Raw genomic sequence first — 16,064 nt, forward strand, 5'->3', positions numbered from 1 at the left:
AGGTGCACCTGACAACAGATGCATGGACCAGTAGGCATGGCCAGGGACGTTACGTGTCCATCACGGCACACTGGGTAAATGTGGTGGATGCAGGGTCCACAGGGGACAGCAAGTTTGGGACAGTTCTGCCTAGCCCACGGTCTAGGAAACAATTGGCTGTAGCCGTTCGCACCCCCTCCTCCTCCTCTTCGTCCTCCTGCAGAAGCGAGAGCTTGTCCACAGACCGCAGTCGCACAACCACTCCATCCGCAGCTGCCACTGTTGCACACCAGGTCTCCCATTATGGGGCAGCTACTGGCAAACGTCAGCAGGCTGTATTGGCTATGAAGTGTTTGGGCGACAACAGACACACCGCGGAAGTTCTGTCCGAGTTCTTGCAGAAAGAAACGCAGTCGTGGCTGGGCACTGTAGATCTTGAGGCAGGCAAGGTAGTGAGTGATAACGGAAGGAATTTCATGGCTGCCATCTCCCTTTCCCAACTGAAACACATTCCTTGCCTGGCTCACACCTTAAACCTGGTGGTGCAGTGCTTCCTGAAAAGTTATCCGGGGTTATCCGACCTGCTCCTCAAAGTGCGTGGACTTTGCTCACATATCCGCCGTTCGCCCGTACACTCCAGCCGTATGCAGACCTATCAGCGTTCTTTGAACCTTCCCCAGCATCGCCTAATCATAGACGTTGCAACAAGGTGGAACTCAACACTGCACATGCTTCAGAGACTGTGTGAACAGAGGCGGGCTGTTATGTTTTTGTGGGAGGATACACATACACGGGCAGGCAGTAGGATGGCAGACATGGAGTTGTCAGGTGTGCAGTGGTCGAAGATTCAAGACATGTGTCAAGTCCTTCAGTGTTTTGAGGAATGCACACGGCTGGTTAGTGCAGACAACGCCATAATAAGCATGAGCATCCCCCTAATGCGTCTGCTGATGCAAAGTTTGACGCACATAAAGGATCAGGCGTCTGCAGCTGAGGAAGAGGAAAGCCTTGATGACAGTCAGCCATTGTCTGGCCAGGGCAGTGTACAGGACGAGGTAGCGGGCGAAGAGGAGGAGGAGGACGAGGAGGATGATGGGGATGATTATATTTTTAATGAGGAAGCTTTTCCGGGGCCACTGGAAATTGGTGGCGAGGCAAGGCCGGGTTCTGGTTTTTTGAGGGACACAAGTGACGTGGATTTGCCTGAAACTGCCCCTCAACCAAGCACAACCGCAGATTTGAGAACTGGAACTTTGGCCCACATGGCGGATTATGCCTTACGTATCCTCAAAAGGGACACACGCATAACTAAAATGATGAATGATGACGATTACTGGTTGGCCTGCCTCCTTGATCCTCGCTATAAAGGCAAATTGCAAAATATAATGCCACATGAGAACTTGGAACTAATATTAGCAACCAAACAATCAACTCTTGTTGACCGTTTGCTTCTGGCATTCCCTGCACACAGCGCCCGTGATCGTTCTCACACGAGCTGCAGGGGCCAGCAGACCAGAGGAGTTAGAGGGGCAGAAATCAGAAGTGGCTTTGGCCAGAGGGGTTTTCTGACCAGGTTGTGGAGTGATTTTGCTATGACCGCAGACAGGACAGGTACTGCAGCATCAATTCAAAGTGACAGGAGACAACATTTGTCCAGTATGGTTACAAACTATTTTTCATCCCTTATCGATGTTCTCCCTCAACCGTCATTCCCATTTGATTACTGGGCATCAAAATTAGACACCTGGCCAGAATTGGCAGAATATGCATTGCAGGAGCTTGCTTGCCCGGCAGCTAGTGTCCTATCAGAAAGAGTATTCAGTGCTGCAGGTTCAATACTAACAGAAAAAAGGACTCGTCTGGCTACCCAAAATGTAGATGATCTAACCTTCATTAAAATGAACCACAACTGGATTTCGAAATCTTTTGCCCCACCTTGCCCGGCTGACACCTAGCTTTCCTATGAAAAGGTCTTGCCTGTGGACTATTCTGAATGCCTTTTCCAATCTCGTAATTTTCTGCACCTGATTGTCCAGCATACGACATGTTTACACCTCACTAAATGGCCAAACTCCCCACACGGGGCCGTGGTATCGACACTTGGCGACAGCACCCGTGAGAGTGCAGTTTGTCTGAAGAGGTGGGTGAGCCCGCTTTTGGTCGACGGCACTGCCACTGGGTCCCTCCTAGTACAATAAAGTGTCTCTGGCGGTGGTGGTGCGCACCCAACGTCAGACACACCGTTGTAATATGAGGGGCACTGGGCCTGTACCGCCGGCCACAAGACAGTTTCCCCCCACCCCAGCTCAAACAGTGCTCTACCACTTGCAAAATTATCTCACAGCTCCACCAATGTTTAGTCTATGCGCTGACATCCTTCAATGCCTGCCACTGACAATACCATTGTATTGACATTTTTGTTATGTTAGGCCTTCGATGCCTGTCTGTGGTCACTCCTTCCATTAGGCCTCCACTGACCACACCACTGCTGCCCGTGTACTCCTGTAACCAATTTAAAATTGCCTACAGCCATGTGTTATTATTTTAGGCCTTCGATGCCTGTCTGCGGTGACTCCTTCCACTAGGCCTCCACTGACCACACCACTGCTGCCCGTGTACCCCTGGAACCAATTTAAAATTGCCTACAGCCATGTGTTATTATTTTAGGCCTTCGATGCCTGTATGCGGTCACTCCTTCCACTAGGCCTCCACTGACCACACCACTGCTGCCCGTGTACCCCTGGAACCAATTTAAAATTGCCTACAGCCATGTGTTATTATTTTAGGCCTTCGATGCCTGTCTGCGGTCACTCCTTCCACTAGGCCTCCACTGACCACACCACTGCTGCCCGTGTACCCCTGGAACCAATTTAAAATTGCCTACAGCCATGTGTTATTATTTTAGGCCTTCGATGCCTGTCTGCGGTCACTCCTTCCACTAGGCCTCCACTGACCACACCACTGCTGCCCGTGTACCCCTGTAACCAATTTAAAATTGCCTACAGCCATGTGTTATTATTTTAGGCCTTCGATGCCTGTCTGCGGTGACTCCTTCCACTAGGCCTCCACTGACCACACCACTGCTGCCCGTGTACCCCTGGAACCAATTTAAAATTGCCTACAGCCATGTGTTATTATTTTAGGCCTTCGATGCCTGTCTGCGGTCACTCCTTCCACTAGGCCTCCACTGACCACACCACTGCTGCCCGTGTACCCCTGGAACCAATTTAAAATTGCCTACAGCCATGTGTTATTATTTTAGGCCTTCGATGCCTGTCTGCGGTCACTCCTTCCACTAGGCCTCCACTGACCACACCACTGCTGCCCGTGTACCCCTGGAACCAATTTAAAATTGCCTACAGCCATGTGTTATTATTTTAGGCCTTCGATGCCTGTCTGCGGTCACTCCTTCCACTAGGCCTCCACTGACCACACCACTGCTGCCCGTGTACCCCTGGAACCAATTTAAAATTGCCTACAGCCATGTGTTATTATTTTAGGCCTTCGATGCCTGTCTGCGGTCACTCCTTCCACTAGGCCTCCACTGACCACACCACTGCTGCCCGTGTACCCCTGGAACCAATTTAAAATTGCCTACAGCCATGTGTTATTATTTTAGGCCTTCGATGCCTGTCTGCGGTCACTCCTTCCACTAGGCCTCCACTGACCACACCACTGCTGCCCGTGTACCCCTGGAACCAATTTAAAATTGCCTACAGCCATGTGTTATTATTTTAGGCCTTCGATGCCTGTCTGCGGTCACTCCTTCCACTAGGCCTCCACTGACCACACCACTGCTGCCCGTGTACCCCTGGAACCAATTTAAAATTGCCTACAGCCATGTGTTATTATTTTAGGCCTTCGATGCCTGTCTGCGGTCACTCCTTCCACTAGGCCTCCACTGAGCACACCACTGCTGCCCGTGTACCCCTGGAACCAATTTAAAATTGCCTACAGCCATGTGTTATTATTTTAGGCCTTCGATGCCTGTCTGCGGTCACTCCTTCCACTAGGCCTCCACTGACCACACCACTGCTGCCCGTGTACCCCTGGAACCAATTTAAAATTGCCTACAGCCATGTGTTATTATTTTAGGCCTTCGATGCCTGTCTGCGGTCACTCCTTCCACTAGGCCTCCACTGACCACACCACTGCTGCCCGTGTACCCCTGGAACCAATTTAAAATTGCCTACAGCCATGTGTTATTATTTTAGGCCTTCGATGCCTGTCTGCGGTCACTCCTTCCACTAGGCCTCCACTGACCACACCACTGCTGCCCGTGTACCCCTGGAACCAACATCAGAAAATATAAAAATAAGTATTTTGCTTATAAAAAAGAAAATACTGGAGAGATATCAAATGCAGACATTTTAACATTAAAAACAAACACATACAACAAAAATCTGGTACAGTACGAAAAATGGCCACCAGCTACAATAACTTTCTCCTGCAAGTAGTTAACTGAAAGGTTTTTTCAATTTTAAACACAGATATGGCATCCACCGAGTGTTGTCCTGTCGCGTCTTCTTTATATTATTGCCAAGAAGATGCAAAACAATGAAAATAATAAAATCATTATTTACCAAAAAAATAGAGTAAGTCAAAACCACATTGCAAATAAACATTCATTACAAATAAAGAAGCAGGGCGCGTCCGAGGGTGAGTATATACCTAATAAGAATATAATCACCCTCGGACGCGCCCTGCTTCTTTCCGACAGCCTTCCTTCCTAAGAATCAGCCCTTCCGTGGTGTAGAGAGAGGGTTTGTTACACTCCAAGGTGTTCCCCAGGTTGCCTTTCCTGAGCTTCGATCTTCCGGCTCTCGTTTAGTAGTTGTTGGAAACTACGCTGCATTGGGCCTACAAATTGGGTATGGGGTGTAGAGAGATGGTGTGTTCCACTCCAAGGTGTTCCCCAGGTTGCCTTTCCTGAGCTTCGATCTTCCGGCTCTCGTTTAGTAGTTGTTGGAAACTACGCTGCATTAGGCCTACAAATTGGGTATGGGGTGTAGAGAGATGGTGTGTTCCACTGTAGAGAGATGGTGTGTTCCACTCCAAGGTGTTCCCCAGGTTTCCTCGCCAATGCTTCGATCATCATGCTCTCGTTTAGTAGTTGTTGGAAACTACGCTGCATTAGGCCTACAAATTGGGTATGGGGTGTAGAGAGATGGTGTGTTCCACTCCAAGGTGTTCCCCAGGTTTCCTCTCCATTGCTTCGATCTTCATGCTCTCGTTTAGTAGTTGTTGGAAACTACGCTGCATTAGGCCTACAAATTGGCTATGGGGTGTAGAGAGATGGTGTGTTACACTCCAAGGTGTTCCCCAGGTTTCCTCTCCATTGCTTCGATCTTCCGGCTCTCGTTTAGTAGTTGTTGGAAACTACGCTGCATTAGACCTACAAATTGGGTATGGGGTGTAGAGAGATGGTGTGTTCCACTCCAAGGTGTTCTCCAGGTTGCCTTTCTTGAACTTCTATCTTCAGGCTCTCATTAAATTGTGGTTAAACGGAACAACTGCATTTGGCGTACTAGTTGGTTTGGGGCCTACTATCGGTGTCTGCCGCTCCTTGCTGTTCTCCTGGTTTCCTGTCCTGAAATTCCGTTTTCAGGCGCTCGTTAAGTAGTTGTTAATGTTAGACTGCATTTGGCCTACTAGTTGGGTTGGGGCCTACTATCGGTGTCTGCCACTCCTTGCTGTTCTCCTCCACTGAACAAAGCTGTGCCGCCTGTTTACTACTGTTGCCAATTTTGAACTGCATTTCGACTACTTACTGATTTGGGCCTACTCTCTGTGTCAGCCTCTCATTCCAGTTGTCCTCCACTGCAATGCCCCCTGATTAGTCCTGTGTTACCAATTTTGAACTGCATTTAGCCCACTTTATTCTTTGGGCCTATATCTGTGTTTCCTCCTCATCCTGCCCATTGCCCAGCCAGTGATAGATGAGTCTGCTGGTACATTGACCCATAACGCAACATTTCCCGTGCACGCTACACTGCAAGATTGTGACCCTGCTGAAAGTCAGGTCCCCCTTCCCGCATACCATACCACCTTACACGGGGACAAACAGGAAGGTGCAGATGAAAGTGCAGGTTCCTTCATCAGGTGGGGGGAGGAATACTAGTTGGCGACGTCACTGGCACAGGGCCTCTCATGGTACGCAAAAGTGTTGCTGCCGGTGGGAGGCGCCCCCGCCATGCAAACACACCGCTGTACTTTGAGGGGCCCTGTGCCAGTGCCAATGCCAACGAGTGGGCCCCCCCTGCTTGCTCAGGTTCACAGCACTTGCAAAGTTGAAATACTTACCTCTCCCTGCTCCACTGCCGTGACGTGGTCCAGATTTCCTGGGCCCACTAATTACTTGAACCAGCCCTACCCACCACAACTTTAGCCAAATGACCCCCAATTTCAAATGCCTTCCAATTATTATAAGGTAAATTACACTTGACAAGCTTCATTAAGAAAAATGGATGGTTTTGACATTAAAATGGGCACTCTAGGTGTTTTCCTGGCCCCCACTCACTGCCGACTATGCTGCCCCATTGACTTGCATTGGGTTTCGTGTTTCGGTCGATCCCGACTTTACGTCATAATCGGCCGATTTCACTCGACCCGACTTTTGAGATAGTCGGGTTTCGCGAAACCCGGCTCGACTCTAAAAAGGTCAAGGTCGCTCAACTCTAGTGAGGACCTTACCGAGAAGCTAAGCAGGGAGGTACTACAACACCCAGGCGCTAGTAGGAAGGCTACTGATTTCCACCTGGATAAGGGGACTCTGGAATTGCCTTCAGACCGACTGGACTCTGCCTGCCCTGTCATCTGGCGCTCCGGGCTGAGGATACCATCTGAAGTCTTCAGTAAACAAGGTAACAGACTGCAAAGCTGTCTCCTTGTTCTTTACTGCATCTCGCCCCCTATATAAACTCTTTTACTGGACACCCCTGAGGGCCACGGACCGAGTCAGCCACCGTGACATCCCCCAAACCGCAGGACCCGGTGCCGAGTACCCCATTGCCCTACTCTGGGGGCGATCCAGAAGCATATCAAGAAAAGAACACTGTCCCTACTGTGAAACATGGAGGAGGCTCTGTTATGTTCTGGGGCTGGTTGCTGCATCTGGCACAGGGTGTCTAGGATATGCGCAGGGTACAATGAAATATCAAGACTATCAAGGGATTCTATAGAGAAATGTGCTGCCCAGTGTCAGAAAGCTTGGCCTCAGTTGCAAGTCATGGGTCTTGCAACAGGATAATGACCCAAAACACAGCTAAAAACACCCAAGAATGGCTAAGAGGAAAACATTGGACTATTCTGAAGTGGCCTTCTATGAGCCCTGTCTTAAATCCTATTGAGCATCTTTGGAAAGAGCTGAAATTGCCATCTGGAAAAGGCAACCTTCAAACATGAGACAACCGGAGCAGTTTGCTCTTGAGGAGTGGGCCAAAATGCCTGCCGAGAGGTGCAGAAGTCTCATTGACAGTTACAGGAATCGTTTGATTGCAGTGATTGCCTCAAAAGGTTGTTCAACAAAATATTAAGTTAAGGGTACCATCATTTGTGTCCGGGCCTATTTCATGAGTTTTTTTTTTTTTTTTTAATTCTCTGGAAGCATGGTTTAAAAGCAACGTCTGACTTTCATTTGTTCATTTTCATACATTTTTTACTTATTATTACTTTTGTCAGATTCAAGTTATTTCTGTGACCATTGTGGGTTTTTTTGTCATTAAACAAGGGGTACCAACAATTTTGACCACGTGTGTAACTCCAAGGAGGCCGCTCTTGGAAAACTTCCCTGTGATTGAGAAAGATGGGAACTTAGATACCTTTCTTCGGTGGTTTGAAAAAACCCATGCAGGCGCAATGCACGTCACAGGCTGAGAAGTGTGTACATGACAAATAGTCTCAAAAGCCAGTGTGAAAACTAAGTTATTATATATACAATATATACACATTACCAACAATTATTAAAAAACACATGTAACACAAAACCTGATATAAAAAATAGGTCTTTTTCTGATGACACATTCTCTTTATTAAATGGAAACTACTATCAATATCTCACTCAACTTAAAAGACTCTCTCTTAACAGGTCTCATTCCATAAATGCTAAATAAAATAACATTTCTCAAGCATCTTTTCTCGGAATTTTGATCTGTGCTTTTCCTGTTATACTTTTTGGAGAGGCATACGTGAATTGACAACTGGGTAGTTACCATTTTCCTTGTCAAATTGGAGTGTCCTTATACAGCCTGACATTGTACAATTAGTGCAAAGTATCAGAATCATGTCTCAACACAACTTCTTACCAAAGGTGAAGGCAACAACCAGTTGGCAATGTAATCTTACATTTTCAGGAGGAATACTATAGAAATGACGCAACATAAAATAAGAAAAGGTGCTACGGAATTGATTTTTTATGGAGAATAAAAGTATTCCAGAAAGCTTATATATTCGAGGAAACATTCAAAGGAAAGATTATATATTGTCATTCATAGTGAAGGACCTATTTGACCATACTGTACATGACATAGAAATTTATAGAATACCAAAAAGACAATCTATGTTAATTATTGTACTGCATTTTAGCTATCAGTGCATCTTTATATACAATTGTGAGAACACATGCTCTTCTGAACTACGCACACCACAGATCTTTATAATGAACATACCTTTGACACCCACTGCATTTGTGTGCCATCCCTAATTATGGCATGGCCATGGGTGTCCTCCTCATACTTTATGTTCCCCAGATGCAAGACACTGGCTACTAATCCAAAAAGATTCTAAATAATGGAACAAAAGAAGATTGATTTTCACATTGCTATTGTTTGTCCCTTTAGTTCAAAGCAATATCACATCAGAGGGGAAAGAAATAAAATGGAAAATCTGACTTTTTTTTTTTAAAGTCGGCGTTACACCGTTAAAACGGCGATCACAACACCAGGGTCGGTAAAAACCAACCGGAATCATGTTCTCTGTGGTCTCAGCTACCCCCGGTAGCCAAGACCCCAGAGAAATTCTGACTCTGGGGGTGCCATAACCTTAAACCTCAGCGCCGTTAAAAAGCGGCACTGTGGTTTAAGTACCTTTAACTGCCGCCGTTAAAAGGCATATCGGCGGTCGATAAGGGGTTAAAAGGGTTTCAGCTTATATAGAGAGCCAGTCAAGTCAGGATGTCAACATGTCAACATATAAAGATGGAAAGATTGAAATGGTTTTTCCTGTTGACTAAAATATATGGGCTGATAATCTCATAATTTCAGGCTAAACAAAGGGTATAAATTAATTTTTAGAGAAAAGTACATTATCTCACAAAAGTGAGTACACCCCTCATATTTTTATAAATATTTTATATTTTTTCATGGGACAACACTGAAGAGATGACTCTTGGACCCAATGTAAAGTAGTCAGTGTACAGCTTGTATAACAGTGTAACTTTGGTGTGCTCTCTAAATAACTCAACAACAGTCATTAATGTCTAAACCAATGGCAACAAAAGTAAGTACACCCCTAAGTGAAAATGGCCAAGTTGTGCACAAAGTGTGAATATTTTATGTAGCCACCGTTATTTTCAAGCACTGCCTTAACTCTCTTGTTCATGGAGTTCACTAGAGCTTCACAGATTGCCACTGGAATCCTCTTCCACTCCTCCATGACAACATCCGAGAGCTGGTGGATATTAGAGACCTTGCGCTCCTCCACCTTCTGTCTGAGGATGTCTGGAGACATTCTTGGACAGTCCAGCACCTTTACCCTCAGTTTGTTTAGCAAGGCAGTGGTCATCTTGGAAGTGCGTTTGGGGTTATTATCATATTTGAATACTGCCCTGCTTCCCAGTTTCCGAAGGCAGGGGATCATGCTTTGCTTCTGTATGTCACTGTACATGTTGGCATTCATGGTTCTCTCAATGAATTGTAGCTTCCCACAACTAGCAACACTCATGCAGCCCTAAACCATGACACTCCCACCCCCATGCTTGACTGAAGGAAAGACACACTTGTCTTTGTATTCCTCACCTGGTTGCTGCCACACATGCTTGAGACCATCTCAACCAAACAAGTTTATCTTGGTCTCATCAGACCACAGAACATGGATCAAGTAAGCAATGTCCTTAGTCTGCTTGTCTTCAGCAAACTGCTGGTTTTCTTGTGCATCATCTTTAGAAGTGGCTTCCTTCTGAGAAGACAGACATGCAGACCAATTTGATGCAATGTGCAGCATATGGTCTGAGCATTGACAGGCTGACCTTCCAGCCCCTTAACCTCAGCAGTAATGCTGGCAGCACTCATACATCTATTTTGAAAAGACAACCTTTGGATTTAACGCTGAGCATGTGCACTCAACTTCTTTGGTCTACCAAGTTCTGAGTGGAAACTGTCTTGTTAAACCACTGTATTGTCTTGGCCACCGTGCTGCAGCTCAGTTTCAGGGTGCTGGCAATCTCCTTATATCCTAGACCATCTTTTTGTAGAGCAACATTTCTTTTTTTCAGATCCTCAGGGAGTTCTTTGCCATGAGGTGCCATGTTGAACTTACAGTGACCAGTCTGAGAGAATGTGAGAGCGATAACACTAAATTTACCACACCTGCTCCACATTCACACCTGAGATCTTGTAACACTTAAGAGGCACGTGACCCCCGGGAAGGAAAATGGATAATTTGTCACAATTTGGCCATTTTCACTTAGGGGTGTACTCACTTTTGTTGCCAGTGGTTTAGACATTAGTGGTTGTGTGTTGAGTTATTTACACTGTTATACAAGTTGTATAGTGACTACTTTACATTGTATCAAAGTGTTAAGGGTGTATTCACTTTTGTGATATACAGCAACTTTTCATCTCTCTTTGTGAACTTTAATTTTAAAGTAAATATATTGTGAACAATCTAACACATAACACATCAAATTCTTACCTCAATATCAGCTTCAGTGAACTCAATGATAGTAAAAGCTCTACGCACAAGCTTCCAGTTTGACTTGTCACAGATGGTACTTACTTTGGCACATTCACCCTTAAGACGAAACATAACATTGATTTATTTTGTTCATGTTTATGTTAAAAAATGCTCACAAAAAAACCCTTAAATTTGTGTTCTTACCTGTATGAGGTAACTGTAAAGCTCAGGCTTACGCTCTAGGCCCAACCAACGTATTAAATGATCTTCTCCTCCCTCCAATAACTGGTAAAATATGTGAAAGTTCCTCTCCCCTTGATTTTGATGCACCACTCTTGACTTTTCTATTAAATAGCTAAGTATATGTCCTCCAGCTGGAGCACCCTGCAGACCCACAAACAGAGGAGCAATTATTAGTAGAAAATAACAGGGAGTCCTGATTACATACTCCATCTCCATGATGTCTACATGCATCATGAAGCAGCCTAATTAAAATGCATATTTTCATACAAACATCACCTATGTTATTTTACTGACCGTTGATTTCCTGAAATGTCAATAAACCACCCTCACCCTTTAGAAAATTAGAGAGGGAGGAATAAGTCCTGTGGAACTATAATCCGAATGTATCGACATTCTTGTCTTCTGAAACAGGGCATTAAAGGGAAATTCACAACATAGAGAAGTTTTTGCACGTGTGTTGACTTTCCCCGTTCATTACAATTAGAGTTGGGAAAACATGAAAATGATTGGTCAGATTTTCCTGCTACCCCCACAGAAGTGAATGAAGTTCTGAGCAGTCTTGTCACGACACTGGTAGGAGGTTGCCATAAAAGTGCCGATAATGTCCTAAATTGGAAATTTTCAGTTCCTTCTGAGATAAACTACGGTATGTATTTGATATTGCATTTACCTTGTAGTCAAATTGTACATCCATATATTTTCCAAATCTACTTGAGTTGTCATTACGGAGAGTTTTGGCATTTCCAAAGGCCTGAAGAAATTAGAAATTAGACATGTGTAATAAACAATATAAATAGCAAATGCTATACCATGTACAATTTACAGGTACCTCCAGAACAGGGTTTGAGAGAAGGAGCCTGTCTCTGATTGTGTGAAGCTTCTCTGTGATTGGACATGCCATTGCTAAGTACTGAAGGATTTTCTTTGATGTCTCAGTTTTTCCAGATCCACTTTCTCCTGATATCAGAATGCAGTTATTATTCCGCTCTGTGCACATAACCCTGTAGGCATTATCTGCAACTGCATATCTGTTGAAAGACAAATACAAAGACCTGTAAAGACACTTCTATTAGGGTGAGTGCACATTTAAGGCCCTATTCACACTAGACAAATGCCAGTTAAACCTGCTGATATCGACATGCTTGGCCGATGTTCTTTTGTGTATGGGGACGCCAGGAGATTGATGGTCAGGAGACATGTTGATGCACATGTATGATTTTGGAATGCCGATCACATTGTTCTTCCAGACATGTCAGTCGGTGGCTTTCTCATGTAGAGGAATGCTTGGCTGAGATGGCTGTCGGCCGAACAATTAGCAGAAACATTGTTTGACCAACAGCCATCTAAGTTTTGTTATTACAGTTGGTATATGTGCCAGAAAAGTTCCAGATGCATACTCCCAATGTAGCCAAATGGCCACATTTGTTGAACTCATGCCAAGGGTACTTCCTTTTGGGACATAGTGGCCAATATGAATTAACATGTCTTTTTTTTTAATAATGTAGTACACATACTGTAGGTATTTCATGCAGAGGCTTGCAATACAAATATATACTATCTTGCATCCAATGTCTATGTCACCGAATATTGCAAATGCGTAACACAGATGAAAGGCTCAAAAGCAATGAGAACAGAAATCCAATTTTTACATCTGTTCTTGTTCTCGCTAGGACTCAATCTAATTTCACTATCTCTGACAGACACTCCAGATCTGCTGTTTATTGACCGAAGTCATTGAGTGACTGAGGTCTTAAGGTACCGTCACACATAACGATATCGTTGCTTTTTGTGATGTAGCAACGATATCGTTAAGGAAATCGTTATGTGGGACAGCGACCAACGATCAGGCCCCTGCTGGGAGATCGTTGGTCGCTGAGGAAAGTCCAGAACTTTATTTCTTCGCTGGACTTCCCACTGACATCGCTGGATCGGCGTGTGTGACACCGATCCAGCGATGTCTTCACTGGTAACCAGGGTAAACATCGGGTTACTAAGCCCTGCGCTTAGTAACCCGATGTTTACCCTGGTTACCAGGGACCTCGGGATCGTTGGTCGCTGGAGAGCTGTCTGTGTGACAGCTCTCCAGCGACCAAACAGCGACGCTGCAGCGATCGACATCGTTGTCGGTATCGCTGCAGCGTCGCTTAGTGTGACGGTACCTTAAGTGAGATTCAGAGAGATCATCAGTGGAGTTAGGCCGGAGTCGCACTAAACGTATGAAAAATCGGTCCGAGTTTCCCTGCTGATAGTCACACTAGTGTAATGCAAGTGTCATGCGAGTGTCATGCGAGTACAATCCAATTTTTCACACCTAGCATCCGATTTACATCTGAATGCAGTTGATTGCTATCCCATTGGAATGCTATTTTAACATGAGCTTTTACATAGAGTAAAGGCCCCGTCACACATAGCGAGATCGCTAGCGAGATCGCTGCTGAGTCACAAGTTTTGTGACGCAACAGCGATCTCAGTAGCGATCTCGCTATGTGTGACACGTACCAGCGATCAGGCCCCTGCTGTGAGATCGCTGGTCGTGTCGGAATGGCCTGGGCCATTTTTTGATCGTTGAGGTCCCGCTGACATCGCTGAATCGGCGTGTGTGACGCCGATTCAGCGATGTCTTCGCTGGTAACCAGGGTAAACATCGGGTAACTAAGCGCAGGGCGGCGCTTAGTAACCCGATGTTTACCCTGGTTACCATCCTAAAAGTAAAAAAACAAACGCTACATACTTACCTATCGCTGTCTGTCCTCGGCGCTTTGCTTCTCTGGTCTGGCTGTGAGCGCCGGTCAGCCGGAAAGCAGAGCGGTGACGTCACCTCTCTGCTTTCCGGCCGCTGTGCTCACAGCCAGACCAGAGAAGCAGAGCGCCGAGGACAGACAGTGATAGGTAAGTATGTAGCGTTTGTTTTTTTTTACTTTAACGATGGTAACCAGGGTAAACATCGGGTTACTAAGCGCGGCCCTGCGCTTAGTTACCCGATGTTTACCTTGGTTACCGGGGACCTCGGGATCGTTGGTCGCTGGAGAGCTGTCTGTGTGACAGCTCTCCAGCGACCAAACAGCGACGCTGCAGCGATCCGGATCGTTGTCGGTATCGCTGCAGCGTCGCTATGTGTGACGGGGCCTTAATTCTCTGTAATTTATATTCATCAAAACACACATTATAAATATAAATATACACATATATACAGTTATATGAAAAAGTTTGGGCACCCCTATTAATCTTAAAGGGACACTGTCACCTGAATTTGGAGGGAACAATCTTCAGCCATGGAGGCGGGATTTTTGGGTTTTTGATTCACCTTTTCCTTACCCGCTGGCTGCATGCTGGCTGCAATATTGGATTGAAGTTCATTCTCTGTGAATCAAACACCCAAAAACCCCGCCTCCATGGCTGAAGATTGTTCCCTCCAAATTCAGGTGACAGTGTCCCTTTAAGCTTAATGTTTTATAAAAATTGTTTCATATATCTAACTAGCTATTGAACCCGTTCTACGCCCGGGTGGCGAGCATTTATATTGGTATATGGTCTCCATCCTGGTATGTGCTGCTCCATCCTGTGTCCCCATCCTGTCATGTGCTGCTCCATCCTGCGCCCCCATCCTGTCATGTGTTGCACCCATCCTGCGCCCCCATTCTGACATGTGCTGCTCCATCCTGCGCCCCCATTCTGTCATGTGCTGTTCCCATCCTGCGCCCCGTTCTGTCATGTGCTGCTCCCATCCTGCACCTCCATTCTGTTATTTGCTGCTCCCATCCTGCGCCCCCGTTCTGTCATGTGCTGATCCCATCCTGCGCCTCCATTCTGTCATTTGCTGCTCCCATCCTGCGCCCCCATCCTGTCATGTGCTGCTCCCATCCTGCGCCCCCATCCTGTCATGTGCTGCTCCCATCCTGCGCCCCCGTTCTGTCATGTGCTGCTCCTATCCTGCTCCCCCGTTCTGTCATGTGCTGCTTCCATCCTGCTCCCCCGTTCTGTCATGTGCTGCTCCCATCCTGCGCCCCCGTTCTGTCATGTGCTGCTTCCATCCTGCACCCCCGTTCTGTCATGTGCTGCCCTATTCTGTCATGTGCTGCTCCCATCCTGCGCCCCCATTCTGTCATGTGCTGCTCCCATCCTGCACCACCGTTCTTTAATTTGCTGCTCCCATCCATATGCCCCATACGCTGCTCCATAAGATGCTCCATAGTATATGCCCCGTATCAAGTGGCATAAGTAACAAATACCCTGCAGTGTGTCTTCAAGAAAATGGCGCCAGAAAGCGCGGACTGCACAGGCGCCGATTCCGGCAGCAGGAGGACGAAGAAAATGGGCGGAAAGGAATGGCGTAAGTAACAAATTGCTGTGGCATGAAGTGCCACAGCATAATCAGGGCGCAAATATGTGCACGGTGTCCCCCTGCTCCCGACCCCCTGCTCCCGGCAGTCCGCGCCTTCCGGCGCCATTTTTTTTTCCTGACACTCTATAATGTAACGCTAGGAGCGTCGCGCCTGCGCAGTCTATAAAGGCTTCAGACAGAGTGGCGCTCCCAGCGTTATATTATAGATAACTGTTGGACACAGTAATGTTTCTGCCTTGAAATGAGGTTTATTGTACTAACAGAAAATGTGCAATCTGCATTTAAACAAAATTTGACAGGTGCATAAGTATGGGCACCCTTATCATTTTCTTGTTTTAAATACTCCTACCTTCTTTTTACTGATTTACTAAAGCACTTTTTTTGGTTTTCTAACCTGATTGAGCTTTGAAATTCATAGCCAGGTGTATGCAATCATGAGAAAAGCTACTTAAAGTGGCCACTTGCAAGTTGTTCTCCTGTTTGAATCTCCTCTGAAGAGTGGCATCATGGGCTCCTCAAAACAACTGTCTAATGATCTGAAAACAAAGATTATTCAACATAGTTGTTCAGGGGAAGGATACAAAAAGCTGTCTCAGAGGTTTAACCTGTC

General features: G+C 46.0%; 1 protein-coding gene across 1 annotated transcript in view; it reads right to left on the reverse strand.

Moving 5' to 3' along the window:
• The window catches only part of MYO1H (myosin IH), a 209,884-nt gene that overhangs the window by 175,126 nt on the left and 18,694 nt on the right, over positions 1–16,064 (reverse strand). Inside the window, exons 3-7 of the mRNA XM_069759473.1 lie at positions 11,942–12,140; positions 11,783–11,863; positions 11,074–11,253; positions 10,888–10,986; positions 8,646–8,759 (exon numbers count right to left, since the gene is read on the reverse strand). Of these exons, the coding sequence (XP_069615574.1) occupies positions 8,646–8,759; positions 10,888–10,986; positions 11,074–11,253; positions 11,783–11,863; positions 11,942–12,140 (673 nt within the window). The remainder of the gene's footprint in view (positions 1–8,645; positions 8,760–10,887; positions 10,987–11,073; positions 11,254–11,782; positions 11,864–11,941; positions 12,141–16,064) is intronic.

Source organism: Ranitomeya imitator, chromosome 1 (genome assembly GCF_032444005.1).
Source record: "Ranitomeya imitator isolate aRanImi1 chromosome 1, aRanImi1.pri, whole genome shotgun sequence".
Classification (NCBI taxonomy): Eukaryota; Metazoa; Chordata; class Amphibia; order Anura; family Dendrobatidae; genus Ranitomeya; species Ranitomeya imitator.